Source organism: Astatotilapia calliptera, chromosome 11, assembly GCF_964374335.1.
Source record: "Astatotilapia calliptera chromosome 11, fAstCal68.1, whole genome shotgun sequence".
NCBI classification, from domain to species: Eukaryota; Metazoa; Chordata; class Actinopteri; order Cichliformes; family Cichlidae; genus Astatotilapia; species Astatotilapia calliptera.
In genome coordinates, this window is record NC_137432.1 from 12,590,695 (window position 1) to 12,613,510 (window position 22,816).

General features: G+C 42.4%; 2 protein-coding genes across 3 annotated transcripts; both read right to left on the reverse strand.

Moving 5' to 3' along the window:
• Positions 1-3,835: 3,835 nt before the first annotated feature.
• On the reverse strand, positions 3,836-7,341 carry LOC113032582 (C-C chemokine receptor type 2-like). Its single transcript, XM_026185572.2, has 3 exons — positions 6,779-7,341; positions 5,649-5,798; positions 3,836-5,438 (listed from the first exon to the last, which is right to left on the reverse strand). The coding sequence occupies exons 1-3, from the start codon at positions 6,783-6,785 to the stop codon at positions 4,537-4,539; spliced, it is 1,059 nt and encodes a 352-aa protein (XP_026041357.2). The 5' UTR covers positions 6,786-7,341; the 3' UTR covers positions 3,836-4,536.
• Positions 7,342-9,190: 1,849 nt separating this feature from the next.
• LOC113032583 (C-C chemokine receptor type 1-like) lies at positions 9,191-19,939 on the reverse strand. 2 transcript variants are annotated; one of them, XM_080307806.1, is made up of 3 exons: positions 19,827-19,939; positions 13,718-13,861; positions 9,191-10,932 (listed from the first exon to the last, which is right to left on the reverse strand). In XM_080307806.1, the coding sequence occupies exons 1-3, from the start codon at positions 19,858-19,860 to the stop codon at positions 10,031-10,033; spliced, it is 1,080 nt and encodes a 359-aa protein (XP_080163932.1). In that variant the 5' UTR covers positions 19,861-19,939; the 3' UTR covers positions 9,191-10,030. The 2 variants fall into 2 exon arrangements, with proteins under 2 accessions (XP_080163932.1, XP_080163933.1); XM_080307807.1 differs by lacking the exon at positions 19,827-19,939 and adding an exon at positions 14,722-14,832.
• Between the last annotated feature and the right edge of the window lie 2,877 nt (positions 19,940-22,816).

Genomic DNA, 22,816 nt, shown 5'->3' on the forward strand with positions numbered 1-22,816 from the left:
CTCCAACCACACACACCCCTATTTTGCTCCATTGCGGTTTATTTCACACCTCAAACATTTAGTAAACAAATAAGCAAATACAAGTAATCTGCAATAAATTACAGGTAGTAATAAAATAAACTACTAACTCTTTTATGCTACACGAGTATTTTTGAAAACGCAGCTGTTTTGTCCACACGTAAACGGCGTTTCGAATCACCGAAAATGGAGATTTTTTAAAACTCCTTTTGTGTGGACGAGGAATACAGAGTTTGTCACACAACGTCAAAGGTATGCGCCTTTTTCCACGTCACGCTGTGCGCCACGTTATTGTTTACATGAGATGAATTGCAGAATAGCAGTTAGAGGCAAAATACTGTTAATCTGACTATCTTCGGTTTTTACAGGCTTACATACACACACGCAGTTACTGTCCCTCTATTTAGACAGGCAGAGGCGTCACGGTGTGATTATTTTACGTGTAGTTGGGTTTTTTTTCCTGTGTAATAATATTCAACATTGCTATCAATTCATTTTCAAAAAATGCCTCTCTGTGCAAAATGGGTTTAAAAACATAAACAGCTGTAGGATACTGTTTGTCCGTGATTTAGACAGGGGGAACAAATCGTGGCAGGATCAGCCTGATATTATTTGTATCCCACTGTAACTTTACTGTATAAAGAGCTAACATCTCCAAAGTGTCAGGAGTAGTTAGTCATTACAACAAGTGTTTGAACTAAAAATCAAGAATGTGGGATCCTGTTTGTCCGTGATTTGAAGAGCCCAGCGAAAACCAATTCTGCAGGGGAGACCTACCTTGGCACTTGTGCAGGTGAAACCAAAGGGCAGATATGCTTCACCATATTTTCTAGTCTTTGGCTTAGAATGAAGTTGGTTTGGAAACATATTCAGTTATGCTTCATTTCCTGCTTTGCATTTCTGTGGCCGCCCCATGCTAGCAGTGTCCAAGCGTTTTGTTTCCCCTCCCCTTTTCATACCGCGCCCCTGGGCCCCACACTTTGGGAAGGTCTGCCCACATTTTAGTACTGCTAAAATTCGTCGTTGAAACATCCTTAAATACCATTTCCTTCATGAAGTTGAAGTTTAAGGTTCGGGTTGGCTCAAAATGGGTCTGCTTATCATGTTTGCAATTAACTGTAACAAAAAGTAATTACCACACTCTAACACTTTGTGACAACCAATTCCATCATGGGGCTGTTTGTCACACAGTATGGGGGTGGTTATCCCTGGTTATGTAAAAAAAAGGCTTGATTTTATTCTATATTTTTTTCAGATAGAGACATAAACAAGTTTAGAAATAAACACTGCGTCATTTAAATACAAGTGCTTTAATAATGTAACCTTTATTAAAAATCACAAAAACAACTGAGAACAATCGGCACACTCCACCATGACTACATTTTGTACTGATGTATCATTGATATAATTTCAAAAAGGCCAAAAATATCTTTTAAAAGACAAATTGTTTTTATGCATGATAACCTGAGCAACAGTGAGCAAGTCAGTGTAAAAATCTTGATGCATGCTAGATCATCCAGATAAGGAAAGGCAGCCTATTTTTTAAGCTTGCTAGTCTTTATCTAGCAAACCTGTGCATTAGTCACACAACTCATTTATGACAAATATGCATACCGGATTGTCAGAGATATAATCTTTGAGTGATCAGTTTTTGCAGACAACACATTGAAGCCCTGCTTCGTGGGCCAGCTATTGCTATACGGCTTAATACAAGCTGCTTATCCAACAAAGGAACAAAAACACATAACTGTAAAACCATTTCTCATTCTCAGGGGCCTGGTTGTCACACAAGCTGACCTCTTGATAAGCATTTTTACCTAGCTAACACATGGTTTTAGCATCACAATGAAAAACTGATTCAAAGAAAGCTATTACCTTCAGCTTGTTAATAAGTGCATTTCTATAATAAAAAAAATGTTTGAGATTTTAACTCAAAAACAACATGAAAAATTACTCTGACCCATAAAAAATACAAAATCCCTCCTCCTCTCAATATTTTGTGTGTTTTTCACAAATTGGCCAATGCAAAATAGACAGATTGTCAAGATTAGCAACAGAACTGTGAAAAATGTATGCATTTAAAAGTAAGGTTACATCTCAGAGAGAAAGTCAGAAGCTAAAGAGTGTGTTTGTCACTTGTCATGTTGTGTACAGAACAAGTTACTCCAGTTGGGTCCTTCTGTGCTACTTACAAACCTCTTGTTTAAAGGGACAGGTGCAGCAGCCTTCCAGCTTTGATTTCTGAACACAGCCTATATGTTTTTGTTATTTATTCATGAATGTCTAGTTTACACTGAAAGCTAATAGTACATCAGTTTTTCGAGTTACTGTATTATAGGCGTTAGCCGTTCTGGCTAGCTCTCATCCATTAGCATCTCATTCATTTGCACTGCCAAACATTTATGGAGTGAAGTGCCACTGGGATTGCATCTTCGATGGTTCAGTGGAGAACATCTGGGTTCTCTACTGGCTTCTGTCTCTCTGGTGTACCTCTTCAAGCAGCTAGCCAATGCTTTGAGTCTTGCTTGGGAGCTCCTAGGGCATGAGCTATTGGCAGCTAGTTGCACTTCTTAGTACATCCCTTTCTTTATTGCATCTTTCTGCCACACATATAAGCCACTCTTAGAATTGGCTAACCTCCCTCCGGGCTGCCTTGATCTTTACCTCCAATCTCTTTCTTTTTCATAAAGAGCACTGCTCTATGTGGCTGTTCATCTTGTAGCCAACATCTCAAGGATCATTGTTGCCATTGTGTCGTTCAGCTGCTTGTTTTCAGTGATGGTCGCAGTAGGGATTGTCCAAAATGCTACATTCACATCTCTTTTAGCAGACTTTCAGGTGTACTTAATGTAATCTTGGTAATCGACCATGAAGTGTCCAGGTTTCCACCTTAGCTATGAGCCTGTGTCTCAGGTAAGCTGCTCTTGTATTCAATGCCTTTAATGCACTAATTGTTCTTGGGGCTCGGTGGCCAATCTTTGAGGGTGGGGTGATGATATCTCCCTCCTGACCTGATATGCTAGCACCCCTTGCTGTATCATTTGTGTTGTAACTCATCAATCTCTAGTTGTGATAGCAGTTGCCAATTAAGGATATTTAAACACATAGCTGTCAGATATTTTGCCATTACTTTATATATTGGGTGTAGTAGCATTCCAACATCTATTCTCAGTGCTTGTCCACTTATGCCTTGATACTTCAGTAGCCCACTTCTCATCAGTGTGTCCTGGTTCCTCAACACAAGATGCGACGTCCGAGGCAGTAAGGTTTCAGCTATGTGTCTCTTGCTCATTTTCCAGGGCAGGCTTGGGTAGCATAGTGGGCCTAGCCTGCGGAGCCTTATGTTACCTCTTTATCTCTTGCAGTGTTGTGTCAATGCACGGGATAAAAAAATAAAGTCTTTCTCTTGCTGAAGTGAAATGTATAAGGTAGGATAAGCTAAAAGTATAAGGTAAGTTTATGCAAATATGTGTACTTGTGCTTCCCTGCAACTTCATTTCTCTCACACAAAGTTGTTGGTGTACGTTTTCAACAATTGTCCCTTCGTGCGTGATCATTAGATTTAAATAGGAAAGGGAAAATGTATTCAAATGAAAATAATTTGATTCTGTGTTAATAGAAGCTCATCAGTAACTACAAAGCTTTCATGATAGTGAACAATTACTTGTCTAATAAATTAATCTGGGACAAATGAATTTGATCATTTCACACTTCATGATTGGATGCAGAATTTTCTCAGTTAAATATTGTAGGAACTGAAATTTGCTTAACTTGAGATAAAAGCATATAGAATGAATGTGACCACTTCAAGCTGCTCTTCAATGTACATCCCCAATGTCACAGGGTCAATTAAGAACCCAGTGTGATTTTTATTTTGAGTAAATTCAAGATCTGCAGTAAAATGTTTTGATTTAAGAAAATTCTGATACAAAATACAAAATTTTCTGATACAAAATGAGGACAAGAACTAAGTGGATGCCAGCCTTGATTCATGAACAGTCCAAGTACAGGTACAAGTGTCATACAAAACAGAAGTGTGCATAAGATCAATACCTGGAAAACAGTACAGTATGCACGCAGAGTAAAAAAAAGAGCAAAAACAAAAACCCATCTGAAATGGGAGTCAAAGTTATTGAGGCAAAAGAAAAGAATTTATTTACAATGTAAAAGTAAAAAGTAGTAAAAGTAGGTCAGACCACTGTATATTATATATAAATTTAAAAAGTGAGAAAAAAATCGACACTGGAAAGTTTCTTTAACATCAAATTCCCAACTTCAGAATGCCATACATTTGAATAAACCACTTTTCACAGTCATTTATAACACCTTTGAAATCTTATGGCCATAACAACATTAGCAGGATCTAAAGGTGTACAGACAAACTTTAAAGGAGAGACACTGGTGAAAAACACTGGTGCTATGTGGCAAAGTGACAAACAAACAAAACTAACAGGAAAAACACTGAAACTGAACACTAAAACATTCATGACAAAAACAATTACAACTGCCCTCCACCTTCTATAGTTTAAAAGAAGCAGAGGTGACTTCAGAGCCCCTGGACATAACTGAGCTCCTCCTGAATGAGCTGTTTGTCAGATCTCTGCTGTAACCAGGCATCAACTTTTTCAGCAGCTGCAAGGCTCGTCTCATAAACTTCTCTCCCACAAAAGCATAAATGATGGGATTCAGACAGCAGTGAGTGTAAGCTAAGGCCTCGGTCACTGTTTTTGACAGCCTTATATTTTTGAACCAGGTTATATTATTGTGGACTATTCCTCTTTTCTGAAGAAACTCCAGGAAAAGGGAAATGTTATATGGAGCCCATAGTAAGAAAAATGCAAGCACTATGCAGATGATCAGCTTGACGATGCGGTGCTTCTTTGCGGTCCTCATGCTCACCAGCGTGGGAATGATTCTGGAGTAGCAACCTACCATCACCAACAAGGGAATGATGAGACCCAGCACATTTATGGTGAACAGGCTGTAACGCTCCCAGACTTTGCTCTCCTCGGGATAGTCACACTCCACTCCTTTGGATTCCTCTTCTATTGCCTTTATGAAGATAAAATCCGGCAGAGACACAAACAAGCTCAGCATCCAAACGAGCACGGTCAGAATGATGGCTGCCCTCTTTGTGCGATAACGTGCCACCCTGTGAGCGTGCACGATGATCATGTAGCGCTCCAGCGTCATGACAACCATGAAGAAGATGCTGCTGAAGAAGCCAATGTGGTGAGACCCGGAGATCAAACGGCACATGAAGTCTCCAAAAGTCCACTGACCGACCCTGGCGTTGTGAGAGTAGAAAGGCAGCGTGAAGACGAAGAGGAGGTCAGAGAGAGCCAGGTTGAAGAGGCAGATGTCTGTCAGGTTGCTCTGATACCGGTGCTTCACCAGGACACACACCACTAGCCCGTTACCTTTGGAAGAAAAGACACAATAAGTGTACCTGTCACACTGTTACATGTTGAACAACATTCTCTCTCTTTTGCATTTCATCTGTGTCTCACATACACACACCTACATGCATAGGTAAAGATTCTCAAGTTGGAAATTCCCAGAAAAGGAGGTCTGTGCAATGTGTAGAAACTCATAATCTCCACAGCATACACACAAGAGGACACACCTACCTATGAAGCCCATGATGAAAACCAAACTGTAGAGAGTGGTGAGAAACACTTTGTTAAAGTCCTTTACATCACCCATGTAGGTAGGAGAAGGGTCTGTGTCGTTAGGAAACTCATAGTAAAATGAATAATCATAGGCTGTGGTGTTTTCTCCTGCAGAAAGAGAGAGAAAGATTTGTTATTAACATTATTATTTATATTAATTTCAGCACAGGCTACAACAAATAAGATGCAGTATATCAAAGACTTCTTTACTGCTGTAAACACATGCTACGGTTAGAGGTTAACTGGATTTATTTTTGAATGCTCATTGCATCAAAGTGTTAGGTTTGGTTTCGTAATGCCGTTTCAACCCTTATCAAGTGCAGCCTGAATTTCCAACCTATTGCTGATGACATGTTTCTGTTTTAAAGGAGGTTTTCCTTTGCTATGAGCACCACAAATAATCCATTCACATCTGCTGGTTTGGCCCCCCAGGGAGTTGACAGTGGGGCTGATTTTGCCACCTATTGGTGCTCATTGGTACTCCCTCTTGGGAACATCGTTAATCCATAAAATGCTTCTTTTTAAAAAATAGGATTAAAATCTTCTTCACACTGTCTATGATTTAAACCTGCACCATTATTGTAACAAATCTGATAACTGGTTTTGTTGGGATTAAAATTATTAGACGAGGATGGTATTCCATAATAAACGTACGATCAACTATTGGGTTTGTTTATCTGTGTTATTGTAATTTTTTGTGTAAGCATTGTTTTGGATGTGATGAAAGGTTTTAACATTATTACAATGATTTTACAATATTACCATTATTATTCTGAAAATAACAGATACATGGATGGAGATAACAGCACTTGTAAAAGTTGTATTAAGGCATTGTGGCAGTGTTGTGTTGTTTTTAACTACTATTAAAAAAACAACAGTAAAAATAAGATCTCTAGATTAAAGATGAAATTAGAAATCATGAAGTAGCTTTGACATAGTTTCAGTCACAGTATTTGGTTTTAGATCTCTGTGACAATGCGTGCAGCTTTGAACACTACACTTTATAACCCAAGTAAATTTCCAAGAGCTCTGTAAAACATGACACTTTAAATAGTCTAAATTGTGGATTAATGTTGAAAGCTAATTACCTGACATTGTGATATCTCAGTGATGGCTCATCCAACCAGGTCAAGTCAGGAATTACACTTCAAGGCTCCCTTTCCCCGTTTACTGATGTGATCCCTTTAGATGTGCAGAAATGAACTAACTATCAAAAGTTCTGCAGTCCGCTAATGATGAGAACAGAAAGAGAAAAAAAAGGTGTTGCTTCCTGTACGTCCCCAAGTCTGATCTTTATCAGGAGTCTGCTTGAAATCTAGACTGCCAGAAAATGGTTCAAAGCACAACACAGCAAATGGTGACAGAAATTTCTACTTTGACTAATTGACTGCTGGTTTTTGCCAAAAGTGACAGAAAGTTTATTTTTATTGCTATTGTTACTATTTTTATTTGTTTTTCTTCTTGGACTCATTAATGTACACCACTGCTACATATTATATACTTTGTACTAACAGGAGACTTTAGCCATTATGCCTCACTAATACTGTGTTGGACCCACTTTAACTTTCAACAGGTGCTGCAAACAGTCCTCAGTTATTTTGGTTCATGTTGATGTGATAGCATCATGCAGCTGCTGTAGATTTGGTGGCTGCACATTCATTTTCTTTAAAGAATAATTATATTGGGTCCTGTTTTGATAGATATAGTGAAGAGTGACACGAAAGGGGGGGCGGGGGGACTTTTGGATGACATGTATACCTATATAACCATATGCACTATATATCTGTCTGCACTGAACATATATGCGGTAACTTTCACACAGACTCTTAAGCACAAGATGTTTTTCCTCAACATGGTTCATTAAGGTGGTACAGTAGCAGGGCAGTTAATGCTGGGGAGAGTTCTCCTGAATAACTCACTTTCCAGCTCCGGTAGCGGAGCACAGTATGAATGTGCTCCGGTGGCAGCACATTCATAAAGACAAACCTCCAGTTCAGCCACATCCCAAAGCTGGTCTGGTGGATTTAGGCTGTGGTGGCTGTGGAAGCCATTTGAGCACAGTGAACTTGTCATGTAAAAATAACAGTGTGTGGTGATTTGAACTCTATGACATGGTGGGTGCTCCTGCTGGAATCAGCCATCAGAAGATGGAAACTCTACAGTGATGCACATAGTCAAAAGCAATACTCAGGATGCGCAGTTGGTGCTGAGGGTCACAAACTTTGCCACGAAAATATCCCCCACACCATTACACCACCAACAGCACCATGAACTGTTGATACAAGGAAGGATCAATCCATCCTTTCATGTTGTCTACACCAAATTCTAACATCTGGCATCATGTCCCTGCCATCCAAGTATGGCAGCTGAAAGAAATCTCCGTCCCGGGTCATCCGTGGATCGGTTTTCCTCCGAGGCGTGGGCACCTATAAGCAGAGTTTTGTCTTTACCCTATAAGATTCAAAATTATTCAAAGTAACACTCAGGTATGCCGTTCAGCAGGTTAGTTACGACGTCGGGAGTAGCTTGGGAGAACAAGGAAACACAGACTGCTTCAGGTTGCCTTCCCAAACCAACTCAAAGGTTTATTCATCATACAACAGTTTATATAGAGGAAAAAGGTTCGTGTGTCAGCAGATTCTCAGTTCAAACCGGTACAGACCAAATATGGAAGCGTCTTCCTGCCCTCTGAGCAAAGAAGTATCCTTTGTATAGTTTATCATTTCAGCTACAATTTATGATTATCCCAGGGAAATACACTCCTAGACATAGAATACAGAGTTCTTTCATTAGTGAATTCTGAAACAAACCACCTGGCCTTTAACAAACCTTTTTCTAAGAGATAAAGAAGGGAGGATGGGAGTAAGGAAGTGATCTCTGTGGTATTTTCGACCTTGAGGTACCAGCCTGTGATTCTTACACATTAATTCTTGGGTCACAGAGAAAGAGAAAAACAACTAGTAAATGGGCCTTATTGAGTAACAGTTTTCCTGTATAATATCACTATAAAACAATATCCTGTAAATGCTACCATGGTATCAAAATATCACAACAGCAGCAGAACTCAAGAATAATATGAACTGACAGCATTTTCCAGTCTTCAGTTGTCCAAACTATGTAGTGCAAACTGCTCCCTCAGTTTCTTGATCTGTTGATCGGAATGGCATCCAGTGTGGTCTTCTGCTGCTGTAGCACATCTGGGTCAATGTATATTATATATTCAGAGATGCTTTTCTACATATTGTAGTTGTAACAAGTTTTTATTTGAGTTATTTTAATTTTAGGAATTGAACTTTGTTCAATTGAGATACAAACATATGGAATGAATGTAGAATATTACCACTTAAGCTGCTCCTAAGTGTACTTCCCCGATGTCACAGGGACAATGTGACATCGGGGATGTCGGGACAATGTGATTTTTATTTTAAGTAAATTCAAGATCTGCAGTAAAATGTTTTCACTTAAGAAAATTCTGATACAAAATGAGGACAAGAGACGAGTGGATGCCAGCCTTGATTCATGAACAGTGAAAGTACAAGTACAAGTATCATAACAAAACATAAGCATGCATAAGATCAATACCTGGAAAACAGTACGGTACAAAAAACCAAAACCAAAAACCCATCTGAAATGGGAGTCAAAGTTACTGAGGCAAAAGAAAGGAATTTACTTACAATGTAAAAGTAAAAGGTAGCAAAAGTAGGTCAGTCCACTGTATATTATATGGGGCACTATATATTTGTGTGTGTGTGTGTGTGTGTGTGTGTGTGTGTGTGTGTGTGTGTGTGTGTGTGTGTGTGTGTGTGTGTATTAAAAAGTGAGACAAAAACCAACACTGGAAAGTTTGTTTCCAATCCAATTCCATTATAAATGCTGGCATAAAGCATTTTTTTCAAAAGTTATTCTAAAACCCAACTTCAGAATTCCATACATTTGAATAAACCACTTTTCCACAAGCTCATTAAAGATGTGTGACAAAAAACAAACTAACAGATTGTTGCAAATACTGTTGTAAACAAAAGGTTCAGTTTAAGCAAGTTTCATTAAGCCTGAGCAGAAGAAGAAAGGGCATTGCACAGAGTTTGGAAAAGACGTGAGATTCTCTAAAACATATGGCTATGGTAACAGAATAGTGTCGTTTATAACACATTTGAAATCTTATGGCCATAACAACATTAGCAGGATCTAAAGGTGTACAGACAAACTTTAAAGGAGAGACACTGGTGAAAAACACTGGTGCTATGTGGCAAAGTGACAAACAAACAAAACTAACAGGAAAAACACTGAAACTGAACACTAAAACATTCATGACAAAAACAATTACAACTGCCCTCCACCTTCTATAGTTTAAAAGAAGCAGAGGTGACTTCAGAGCCCCTGGACATAACTGAGCTCCTCCTGAATGAGCTGTCTGTCAGATCTCTGCTGTAACCAGGCATCAACTTTTTCAGCAGCTGCAAGGCTCGTCTCATAAACTTCTCTCCCACAAAAGCATAAATGATGGGGTTCAGACAGCAGTGAGTGTAAGCTAAGGCCTCGGTCACTGTTTTTGACAGCCTTATATTTTTGTACCAGGTTTCATCATCAGGGATTATTCCTCTTTTCTGAAGAAACTCCAGGAAAAGGGAAATGTTATATGGAGCCCATAGTAAGAAAAATGCAAGCACTATGCAGATGATCAGCTTGACGATGCGGTGCTTCTTTGCGGTCCTCATGCTCAACAGCGTGGGAATGATCGTGGAGTAGCAACCTACCATCAACAACAAAGGAATGATGAGACCCAGCACATTTATGGTGAACAGGCTGTAACGCTCCCAGACTTTGCTCTCCTCGGGATAGTCACACTCCACCCTATGGGATTCCTGTCCTATTGCCTTTATGAAGATAAAATCCGGCAGAGACACAAACAAGCTCAGCATCCAAACGAGCACGGTCAGAATGATGGAAACCCTCTTTGTGCGATAACGTGCAACCCTGTGAGCGTGCACGATGATCATGTAGCGCTCCAGCGTCATGACAACCATGAAGAAGATGCTGCTGAAGAAGCCAATGTGGTGAGACCCGGAGATCAAACGGCACATGAAGTCTCCAAAAGCCCACTGACCGACCCTGGCGTTGTGAGAGTAGAAAGGCAGCGTGAAGACGAAGAGGAGGTCAGAGAGAGCCAGGTTGAAGAGGCAGATGTCTGTCAGGTTGCTCTGATTGCGATGCTTCACCAGGACACACACCACTAGCCCGTTACCTTTGGGGGAAAAGACATAATATATGTACCTGTCAGTAGAGCAGGGCGATATGACCAAAAATATTTATCACGATATACATGTTGGATTTGTATTGTTGATTATCATTTATGCTTAGAAATATCTACTTATGTAGGCTTAGAGTTTTATAATTAGTTGTAGATTGATAGAGGTTTGATCCTTAGTAGTCTGCAGAGACATAGTGTGCATTCCAGAGTGCTCTGGCATTAAGACCCACACTCTGGGAGGATGGGAGAGGTCGTACCTTTTCTTATTGTTTTATGGTAGGATAAATGTATCTATATCTGTTTTAGGCTAAGTGCCCTTTGTTTAGATAAACTGCTGGACTTCCAGACCAGCAGGTTTAGGGAAGTCTTCATGGGGTCATACTCTGACCCCACACACACACACACACACACACACACACAGGCAAGGTACTCTTTGTTTCTATGTAGACGTCATATGTTAATGAACCTATGTATATTCATGTAACCTCAATAAAAGCAGTGTTACGGGGGAGCGGACGAGAGCAACTGGGGTCAAGCGAAGGAACGGCGCTTGTCCGGTTCTCTCCCGTGCACGAGAAACATGAAGAACTTTGCCTACTCGTGTCTTGCTTTGCTGTGTAATTACATTGTCTTCAACGTTCCAGTGAATAGGTTTAAGCTACAAACCTATCAATACATTTGAAAATTTGCAATACCGATATAACTGACGATATAATTGACACTAGACAAAATACTTTACAACTCCACAACTTCATTAGTGCAAAAACCCCCATCAATTTATTTTCACTTAAACAAGCAGCTGTTTTTTATGTGCATTAAAGTTATATAAAAATTTAACAGTGCAAATGCAAATTCCTTGCTGACAGTTTAATCAAAAGGCATTTCCAGTGGAAATTGACCGACATATCCTCAGCATAACCATGTATAATATCCACAAAACTTAAAAAGAGGTTATACACACACAATACTGTAATATTATGTTGAAACACAGTACGTATCACTCCGCAAGGCGCCTGCCTACGGTAGCCGTGATGCTCCGACAATCCATCAAGCGGTGCGGGTTCGTAGCTTAGCAAAGTTGTACTAAAACATTTGACAGATTTTCGAGCGCCGTGTACATAAAATCATTTCGAGGTCAGTAAACACAACCAGAATTCATACATAAGGCACACGGGCACTGTCGATTTTTATAAAAATCCAAGGATTGATTTTAAGCGCGCCGTATTTTCCGAAAAACATGGTAATAACGACGGTCCGCTAGCATGCTCTAGCAGAAATAGTGCTTTGTTGTGTATCTGACAGACGAACGCTAAACCAGTTCCACACCACTGAAGTTGCAGCATTTTTACAAACCAATTGGTTCAACTGTTTCATTCAACGATCCGCTTTTGCTGTGAAGGTTCTCAGTCATCCAGGTCATCGTAGTCTAAGGAGCAAACAAACTTAACAACGTGGTATATGCTGTACAGTGCAGCAAGGAATGCCCAGACCTCTACATCGGAGAGACCAAACAGCCACTTCACAAGGGCATGGCACAACATAGAAGAGCCACCTCCACGGGACAAGACTCAGCTGTCCATCTGCATCTAAAGGACAAAGGTCACTCTTTCGAGGATGCCAATGTTCACATTTTGGACAGAGAGGACAGATGGTTTGAAAGAGGAGTGAAAGAAGTCATTTACGTCAGCGGTCCCCAACCTTTTTTGCGCCACGGACCGGTTTATGCCTGACAATATTTTCATGGACCGGCCTTTAAGGTGTCGCGGATAAATACAACAAAATAAAACTAGTACCGGTACCGAAAAAAAGAAAATTTATTCATAACACACATGAAAAGACCCAGAAAAACCAAGTTAACGATAAAAACGATGACAAAATAACGCTGAAAACCAATAAAAACCCTGAAAATTATACATTTCACACCTGAGCCTCAACTCTCGCGGCCCGGTACCAAACGACTCACGGACCGGTACCGGTCCGAGGGTTGGGGACCTCTGATTTACGTCCACTGTGAGCGACCATCTTTGAACAGAGGCGGTGGTTTACGACACCAACTGTCTGCCATCTATAATCCAGTTTTGAGATCCCTTCCCAGACGCCTTAATGCCCACTCACATCCTGGGCCATCTGACCTCAGGAAATCACATGATAGGGTGGGGCCAGGTTTCACAATGAACTCACCCGAAACCCTGGCTGATTGTGACCCACACCCGCTTTCACACCTTGGCTCATGTGAATAGGTAGAGGATCATCAGGGGGTCCTTTGTCCCTCTTTGGGGGGAAACTCCCAGTGGTTTTAAATCTGGCACTCTCCACCATTTGACCCTTAGAAATAAAGAAGCTTATCGGATGAGAGGTGAAACGTTTTCAAGCAACTCAAAGAAGTCCAGACGCTTTTCTTTCCAAGCTCCTTAGATCAGCTTTTGCCCTTGTCATTCTCCATCGCTGCCATGCTTTTTCCGCCATGTGCATATAAAAACAAAGGCACTGCACATGCGCGTTTTACCCAAATTCTATTGTGATATTTCATTTTCTTATCATTGCCCAACATTATACCGGTATTACCGTGAACGGTATGATATGGCCCAGCCCTACCTGCCACACTGTTACATGTTGAACAACATTCTCTCTTTCCCGTTCCATCTGCGTGTCTCACATACACACACCTACATACATAGGTAAAAGTCAGCAAGTTAGAAATTCCCAGAAAAGGAGGTCTGTGCAATGTGTAGAAACAATCCATAATCTCCACAGCATACACACAAGAGGACACACCTACCTATGAATCCCAGGATGAAAACCAAACTGTAGAGAGTGGTGAGAAACACTTTGTTAAAGTCCTTTACATCACTTAGGTTGGTAGGAGAAAAGCCTGTGTCGTTCTCATGGTAATCTGGGTAATCATAGATTGTGGTGTTTTCTTCTGCAGAAAGAGAGAGAAAGATTTACTATATTGCTCATTGCATCAAAGTGTTAGGTTTGGTTTCGTAATGCCGTTTCAACCCTTATCAAGTGCAGCCTGAATTTCCAACCTATTGCTGATGACATGTTTCTGTTTTAAAGGAGGTTTTCCTTTGCTATGAGCACCACAAATAATCCATTCACATCTGCTGGTTTGGCCCCCCAGGGAGTTGACAGTGGGGCTGATTTTGCCACCTATTGGTGCTCATTGGTACTCCCTCTTGGGAACATCGTTAATCCATAAAATGCTTCTTTTTAAAAAATAGGATTAAAATCTTCTTCACAAAGTCTATGATTTAAACCTGCACCATTATTGTAACAAATCTGATAACTGGTTTTGTTGGGATTAAAATTATTAGACGAGGATGGTATTCCATAATAAACCTACGATCAACTATTGGGTTTGTTTATCTGTGTTATTGTAATTTTTAATGTAAGCATTGTTTTGGATGTGATGAAAGGTTTTAACACTATTACAATGATTTTACAATATTACCATTATTATTCTGAAAATAACAGATACATGGATGGAGATAACAGCACTTGTAAAAGTTGTATTAAGGCATTGTGGCAGTGTTGTGTTGTTTTTAACTACTATTAAAAAAACAACAGTAAAAATAAGATCTCTAGATTAAAGATGAAATTAGAAATCATGAAGTAGCTTTGACATAGTTTCAGTCACAGTATTTGGTTTTAGATCTCTGTGACAATGCGTGCAGCTTTGAACACTACACTTTATAACCCAAGTAAATTTCCAAGAGCTCTGTAAAACATGACACTTTAAATAGTCTAAATTGTGGATTAATGTTGAAAGATAATTACCTGACATTGTGATATCTCAGTGAAGGCTCTTCCAACCAGGTCAAGTCAGGAATTACACTTCAAGGCTCCCTTTCCCCATTTACTGATGTGATCCCTTTAGGTATGCAGAAATGAACTAACTATCAAAAGTTCTGCAGTCCGCTAATGATGAGAACAGAAAGAGAAAAAAAAGGTGTTGCTTCCTGTACGTCCCCAAGTCTGATCTTTATCAGGAGTCTGCTTGAAATCTAGACTGACAGAAAATGGTTCAAAGCACAACACAGCAAATGGTGACAGAAATTTCTACTTTGACTAAATGACTGCTGGTTTTTGCCAAAAGTGACAGAAAGTTTATTTTTATTGCTATTGTTACTATTTTTATTTGTTTTTCTTCTTGGACTCATTAATGTACACCACTGCTACATATTATATACTTTGTACTAACAGGAGACTTTAGCCATTATGCCTCACTAATACTGTGTTGGAACCACTTTAACTTTCAACAGGTGCTGCAAACACTCCTCAGTTATTTTGGTTCATGTTGATGTGATAGCATCATGCAGCTGCTGTAGATTTGGTGGCTGCACATTCATTTTCTTTAAAGAATAATTATATTGGGTCCTGTTTTGATAGATATAGTGAAGAGTAACACGAAAGGGGGGGGGGGGGGGGGGGCGGGGGGACTTTTTGATGACATGTATACCAATATAACCATATGCACTATATATCTGTCTGCACTGAACATATATGCAGTAACTTTCACACAGACTCTGTGTGTTTTGCCTCACCATGGTTTATTAAGCACCAGCTGAGCATCCTGAGTTTTGCTGTTGACTATATGCAACTCTTCATCACTCTAATGTTTTAATCTTCTAATGGTTGATTCCAGCAGGAACACCCACCATGCGTGAGTTCAAATAACCTCACACTATTATATTTACATGACAAGCTCAATGTGCTCAAAAGGCTTCCACAGCCACCACAGCCTAAATCCACCAGACCAGCTTTGGGATGTGGCTGAACTGGAAGTTTGTCTTTATGAATGTGCTGCCACCAAATCTACAACAACTGCACGATGCTATCACGTCAGCATGGAACCAGAATTTCAATTTAATTCAATTCAATTTTATTTATATAGCACCAAATCACAACAACAGTCACCTTAAGGCGCTTTATATTGTACAGTAGATCATACAATAGTAAATACATAATAGATACAGAGAAAAACCCAACAATCATATGTAACAGAGATTAATAACAGGTATGATTAATTGCAGAGAGGTCTATTAACGCATAGTGAGTGAGAAAGGTGACTGGAAAGGAAAAACTCAATGTATGATGGGAATCCCCCAACAGCCTATCCCTATTGCGGCATAACTAAGGGAGGATTCAGGGTCACCTGGTCCAGCCCTAACTATATGCTTTAGCAAAAAGGAAAGTTTTAAGCCTAATCTTAAAAGTAGAGATAGTGTCTGTCTCCCGAATCCAAACTGGAAGCTGGTTCCACAGAAAAGGGGCCTGAAAACTGAAGGCTCTCCCTCCCATTCTACTTTTAAATACTCTAGGAACAACAAGTAGGCCTGCAGAGCGAGAGCGAAGTGCTCTAATATGGTACCTAATATGGTATCTAATATGGTACTACAATGTCATTAAGATAAGATGGGGCCTGATTATTTAAGACCTTGTATGTGAGGAGCAGGATTTTGAATTCAATTCTGGATTTAACAGGAAGCCAATGGAGGGAAGCCAAAACAGGAGAAATATGCTCTCTCTTTCTAGCCCCTGTCAGTACTCTTGCTGCAGCATTTTGGATTAATTGAAGGCTTTTCAGGGAGTCTGTAGGACATCCTGATAATAATGAATTACAGTAGTCCAGCCTAAAAGTAATAAATGCATGAACTAGTTTTTCAGCATCACTCTGAGACAGGATATTTCTAACTTTAAAGATGTTGCGCAAATGGAAGAAAGCAGTCTTACATATTTGTTTTATATGTGCGTTGAAGGACATGTCCTGGTCAAAAATGACTCCAAGGTTCTTCACAGTGTTACTGGAGGCCAAAGTAATGCCATCCAATCTGGTTAGATACCATATGTCTAAGATTTTCAGGGCCGAGTACAATAACCTCAGTTTTATCTGAATTAAGAAGCAGAAAGTTAGCGGCCATCCAGGTCTTTATGTCTTTAAGACATTCCTGCAGTTTAACTAATTGGTGTGTGTTGTCTGGCTTCATAGATAGATAGAGCTGAGTGTCATCAGCATAGCAGTGAAAATGTACACTATGTCTTCTGATGATACTGCCTAAGGGAAGCATGTATAATGTAAACAGAATTGGTCCTAGCACTGAACCCTGTGGAACTCCATAATTAACCTCAGTGTGTGAAGAGGACTCTCCATTTACATGAAAAAATTGGAGTCTATTAGATAGATATGATACAAACCACTGCAGTGCAGTACCTGTAATACCTACAGCATGTTCTAATCGCTCTAATACAACATTATGGTCAACAGTATCGAATGCTGCACTGAGGTCTAGCAGGACAAGCACAGAGATGAGTCCACTGTCAGAGGCCATAAGAAGATCATTTGTAACTTTCACTAAAGCTGTTTCTGTGCTGTGATGAGCTCTGAAACCTGACTGAAACTCTTCAAATAAGCCATTACCCATACTCTTATCTGACAGCGTTGCATCCAATGTCGTCTTCTGTTGCTGTAGCACATCTACTGCAAGATTTGAAGAGTTGTGCATTCAGAGATGCTCTTCTGCATACTTTGGTCATACCGAGTTGTTATTTGAGGTACTGGTGCATTCGTGCCAGCTGTCTGTGTCAGAAGTCTGGGTCTTCTCCATCAACACGACATTTTCAACCAGAGAACTGCAACTCACTGGATATCGTTTCTATTTTGGACTATTCTCTGTAAACACTAAAGATGGTTGAATAGATAGTGCAGTAGTTCCTGAAACATTCAGAACAGCCCCTCTGCACAAACAACCACGTTATGGTAAACAGAAATTAAACTGAATTTCTTCCCCATTATGATGCTCACTTTGAACTTCAGCAGGTTGACATGACCATGTGTGCAGGTCTAAATGCTCTCAACAGCTACAGGCCAGTGGCTCTGACTCCCCACCTGATGAAGACCCTGGAGCGGCTGGTGCTGGCTCAGCTTCGGACCCTGGTGAGATCATCACTGGACCCACTTCAGTTTGCCTACCAACCTGGCATTGGAGTGGATGATGCCGTCAATCACCTCCTACATCGTTCCCTCTCTCACTTGTGGACCAGTGGGAGCATTGTGAGAATCATACTCTTTGATTTCTCCAATGCCTTCAACACCATTCTTCCCACGGTCCTGAAGGACAAGCTGGAGAACTTAGGAGTGGACCATGACCTCACATCATGGATACTGGACTACCTCACCGACCGACCACAGTACGCAAGAATTCAGGGCTGTGTGTCGGACAGGGTTGTCTGCAGTACGGGGCCCCCACAGGGAACGGTTCAGGCTCCGTTGCTTTTCACCATCTACACTGCAGACTTCTCCCAAAACTCCACCCAGTGCTTCCTTCAGAAGTTCTCTGATGACTCTGCAATTGTCGCCCTCAACATTGATGGGGATGACAGGCAGTACAGAGAACTGACCCAAGTCTTTGTGGACTAGTGCCAGCAGAACTACCTCCAGATCAACACCAGTAAAACCAAGGAGCTGGTGGTAGACTTCCGCAGGCACAAACATCCTCCACTGCAACCACTTAACATTCAAGGTATGGATATTGAGGCTGTGGATAGCTACAGGTACCTTGGTGTTTATCTGAACAATAAACTGGACTGGACTCGTAATTCAGATGCCCTCAACACGAAATGGCAGAACAGGCTGTACCTGCTGTGGAGATTCAGGTCTTTCAGAGTGAAGGGTCAACTCCTGAAGACCTTCTATGGCTACGTCTACACTAGCCCGGATAAAATTAAATAACGGCATTTTCTATTGTTTTCGAGCGTTTCCAAACAGTTGTTCATCCACACTGAAACAATCGAAACTACTGTGTTCCTGTATTGCACATGGGTGAAACATAAGACTGCCCTGTCTGCCCCATATTTACTTTCTGGCTATTTGAAACCTCGCAGCAAAATGTTGTAGAAAAGCACCGTGTTTTTTAAATGGACTGACAATGAGGTGGAGTTGTTGCTGCAAGTAACATAAAAGTACAAAGTTGCAAAAGGGTTGAGAATTAAAGAATTTGAAGAAAAGCTATACAACTGCTGTATAATGCCCTCCGCTATCTTAGTATAACTGGTCACATGACTGCATCATATGAATAAAATGCGTCATCGTTTTGAAAAGTCTCCGTTTACGCAGTCTACACTATGCAGCGAAATGTATCCACTTTCAAATGTATCCGCTTTGGAGAGCATTTTCAAAAAGCTCTGTTTTCCTTGACAAAAATCGCTGTCTCAGTGTGGACAGAAGGCCAAAACGGAGAGAAAAAGATGTGTTTTCAAAAAAAAAAGTATTATTGTGGACATGGCCTATGACTCTGTGGTGGGTGGCCTCTTTTACGGTGTGATCTACTGGGGCGGCAGCATCTCTGCTGGGGACAGGAAGAGACTGAACAGGCTGATCAGGAGGGCCAGCTGTGTTCTAGGATGCTCTCTGGACCCTGTGAAGGTGCTGAATGACAGGAGAATGGTAGCTAAGCTGTGGACAACATCCCCCATCCCATGCAGGAGACCCTGACAGTTGACCCAGTCATTGACCCAGTATTTTCTGTTCATCTGTTTATCCTCTGTATGTTCCACTTCCTGTTTTGTGTTAGCGTTACTCTGTGTGCATTATGTTCCAGTTCTTATTCCATGAATCTTTAGTTCAATTATGTTCAGCTGCTCACTCACCTGTCACCTATCAGTCATTATTCAGCCAGTGTATTTAAGTCCTCAGTTCTCTCCTGGTCTTGGTCGCGTCATTGATGTTCATGTGATGTTCATGTGATGTTGTCACTGCTATCTATGCCACATGTTTGCCTTTCAGTTCAGATCAGTCAGCCATTCATTCAGTCCAGTTATTCAGTCAGTCAGCCATCTCCTGTTTTCGTCATTCGTCCCTCACAATAAACACCCTGAATCCTCACCGTGAGTTCTGCGTTTGAGTCCTCTTCTCCACATCCACTCAGCAACTCCTGACAGACAGCACTGAACACCTCCTTCAGTGGCAGGCAGTGCTGGTCAAGTTACTTGAAAAAAGTAATCAGTAACTAATTACTGATTACTTCCCCAAAAAAGTAATCCCGTTACTTTACTGATTACTCATTTTCAAAAGTAATTAATTACTTAGTTTCTTAGTTACTTTTTAAAAACACGATTTACAACCTGAATAGGTAATAAAGCGATAGATCTTTCAGCCCAATTCTACTTTTTCTGCATAATCCTGTCATGGTCCCTGTGCCCCGCTGGTCAATCCTCTATTGGGCAATATGTTTGTGGTTTGTTTGCTCTCTCGCCCTCTCTCTCTCACTCTCTCTCTCTCTCGCCACGGCGATGCTCACTGCGGGCTCCCGCTGCTGGCCCACACACCTGCTCATCACCACACCGGCCGCTGATCCCAGCTGATTACTGCACTACTTAGATGGCGAGTCTGCACTAGTCTTCGCTGGATCGTTGAGCTATCAGTGTCAGTTAGACTTGTGTTTCGGCTAACCTTCACCTTGAGAATTTCTTATTATTATCCTGCTAACCCGACGTTTTGTGTGTAGATCGTTTTTGGAACCCGATGCGGAGAGGAGTGATTGAAGGGGGAACGTTTTGTACAGAAAGTGTGGAACACCCTTCTCCCAACCCTGTTTCCCACGGACCCTGGCGACCCGGACCCGTTTCCCCTGCACGTTGTATATAGCCACTTGGTGTATGTGTTCACTGTAAATAAACGCACTGTCCTTCGCTTAAAGGAAAACCCTGGCCTGCGCCTGAGTCTCTTTCGGAACCCCTAACAGAACGATCCAGCCATTATGGACTCAGCAGGACAGGACCCCGTGGGCCGGGCTCTGGCCGCCCAGGAAGCCGCGCTGGCCCGCCATGAACAAATGCTCGGGCAGCTACGGCAGGATGTCGCCGCATTGACCCTGGCGGTGGCGCAGTTAATACCGCTGGAGGGAAATGCGCAATCAGGGAATCCCCAGCCGCCCAGCCCGGCTCCCCAGGCGGCACCGCCCGCCGTAGCGTCAGGTAGCTCACCGCGGGTCGGTACGCCGTCTGACGGACCTTTACCCACACCGGAACCATTCTCGGGTGAGTCTGACAAATGTGCCGGATTTTTGGCTCAGGTGTCTCTGACGTTTCGCGAGCTGCAGCGTTTTCATAGCAACGATGGGGCGAAGATCACTTATTTAGTTCAACTTCTGAGGGGCCGTGCACTAAAGTGGGCCCAGGTTGTGTTAAACTCTGATCCTGTCATCACCTACGCTGACTTTCTCTCCAAATTTAAGAATGTGTTTAACCCAGGCACCGGGGCAGAGGCCGCTGCTCTCCGTCTCCTCAACTTCAAACAAGGTAGGAGAAGCATGTCTGAATACGCTATCGACTTCTGGATTCTGGCAGAAGAGGCAGGGTGGAATCAGGAGGCGCTACGGAGCACGTTGCTGAACAATATCAGAGAAGAATTAAGGGACGAGCTAATCATGCGTGATCTCCCTGCCTCCTTTAATGAGCTAATGTCCCTGTGCATTAAGGTGGATGAGCGGTTACGGGCTCGCCGGTCGCAGCGGAACTACAACCTCCATGAGGCTGCGGCAGTCTCTGGCACCGGCGCCATGGCGGATGCCGGCCCCTCCCGGACTCACGAGAGCGGGGACGGAGAGGAACCCATGCAGCTGGGCGGCTCCCATCTCACCGCGGCGGAGCGTCAGCGCCGGATTACCGCCGGTGAGTGCCTCTATTGTGGTCACAGGGGACATGTTGTGGCTACCTGCCCTTCGCGGGCAAAAGGGCGCGCCCGCCAGTGATGGTAGGAGTACTGGTGGGCGAGCTGAGCCAGGAAGAAGCTCCTCCCCGTTTAACACTATCGGCCACGCTTTCCATTCACTCTAAGAGCCGCTCCCTATCGGTGTTAATCGACTCTGGGGCGGAACAAAACTTTATTGACTGTCAGTTAGCCCGGCAACTTGGGTTACTATTGGAGCCCCTGCCTCATGCATTACATGTTACGGCATTGTCAGGTCAACGCCTTCCAGACATCACTCTGGTGACGGAGCCTGTCGAGCTCACCCTCTCTGGCAATCATTCTGAAGAAATCTGTTTTTTGGTGTTTAAAGCAACTCGCACTCCACTAGTTCTCGGCCATCCTTGGCTACAACAGCACAACCCTCACATAGATTGGCTAAAGGGGCGTGTCACTGGGTGGGGGGAGGACTGCCACATGACCTGCCTTAAAGCAGCCTCGCCTCCAAGCACTGAAACGCCCTCTCCTGGGGTATTGAAATCAGCTGATTTAACTAATGTGCCCTCTGGTTATCACGACCTAGCTGAGGTGTTTCAAAAGGCCCGCACCCAGTCACTTCCTCCGCATAGGCCCTATGACTGTGCTATCGAACTGCTCCCGGGAGCTCCTTTACCCACCAGTCGGCTATATAGCATCTCACTTCCAGAACGAGACGCTATGGACAAGTACATCACGGAATCCCTGGCTGCCGGCCTCATTCGGGCCTCCACCTCTCCAGTCGCGGCAGGCTTCTTCTTTGGACTGAGTCCAAGAAGCTCAACCCAAACTTCATTGGTCCTTTTGAGGTTTCGGCGCTGATCAACCCCGTCTCTGTGAAACTCCGGCTGCCGCGCAACATGAGGATTCACAATGTGTTCCACGTCTCCCAAATCAAACCTGTCTGGAATAGCCCTCTGTGCCCTCCTTCCGGGCCCCCTCCGCCCGCCCGGCTTGTGGACGGCTTGCCCGCCTATTCCATCACGCGGATTATGGACTCTCGCCGCCGCGGGCGTGGCTTCCAGTACCTTGTGGACTGGGAGGGCTATGGCATTGAGGAGCGGTCCTGGGTTCCGCGGGCCGCTGTCCTGGACAAGCGTATGCTGCGGGCCTTCCATCTGTCTCATCCTGGTAAGCCTGGTGTCATGGTCC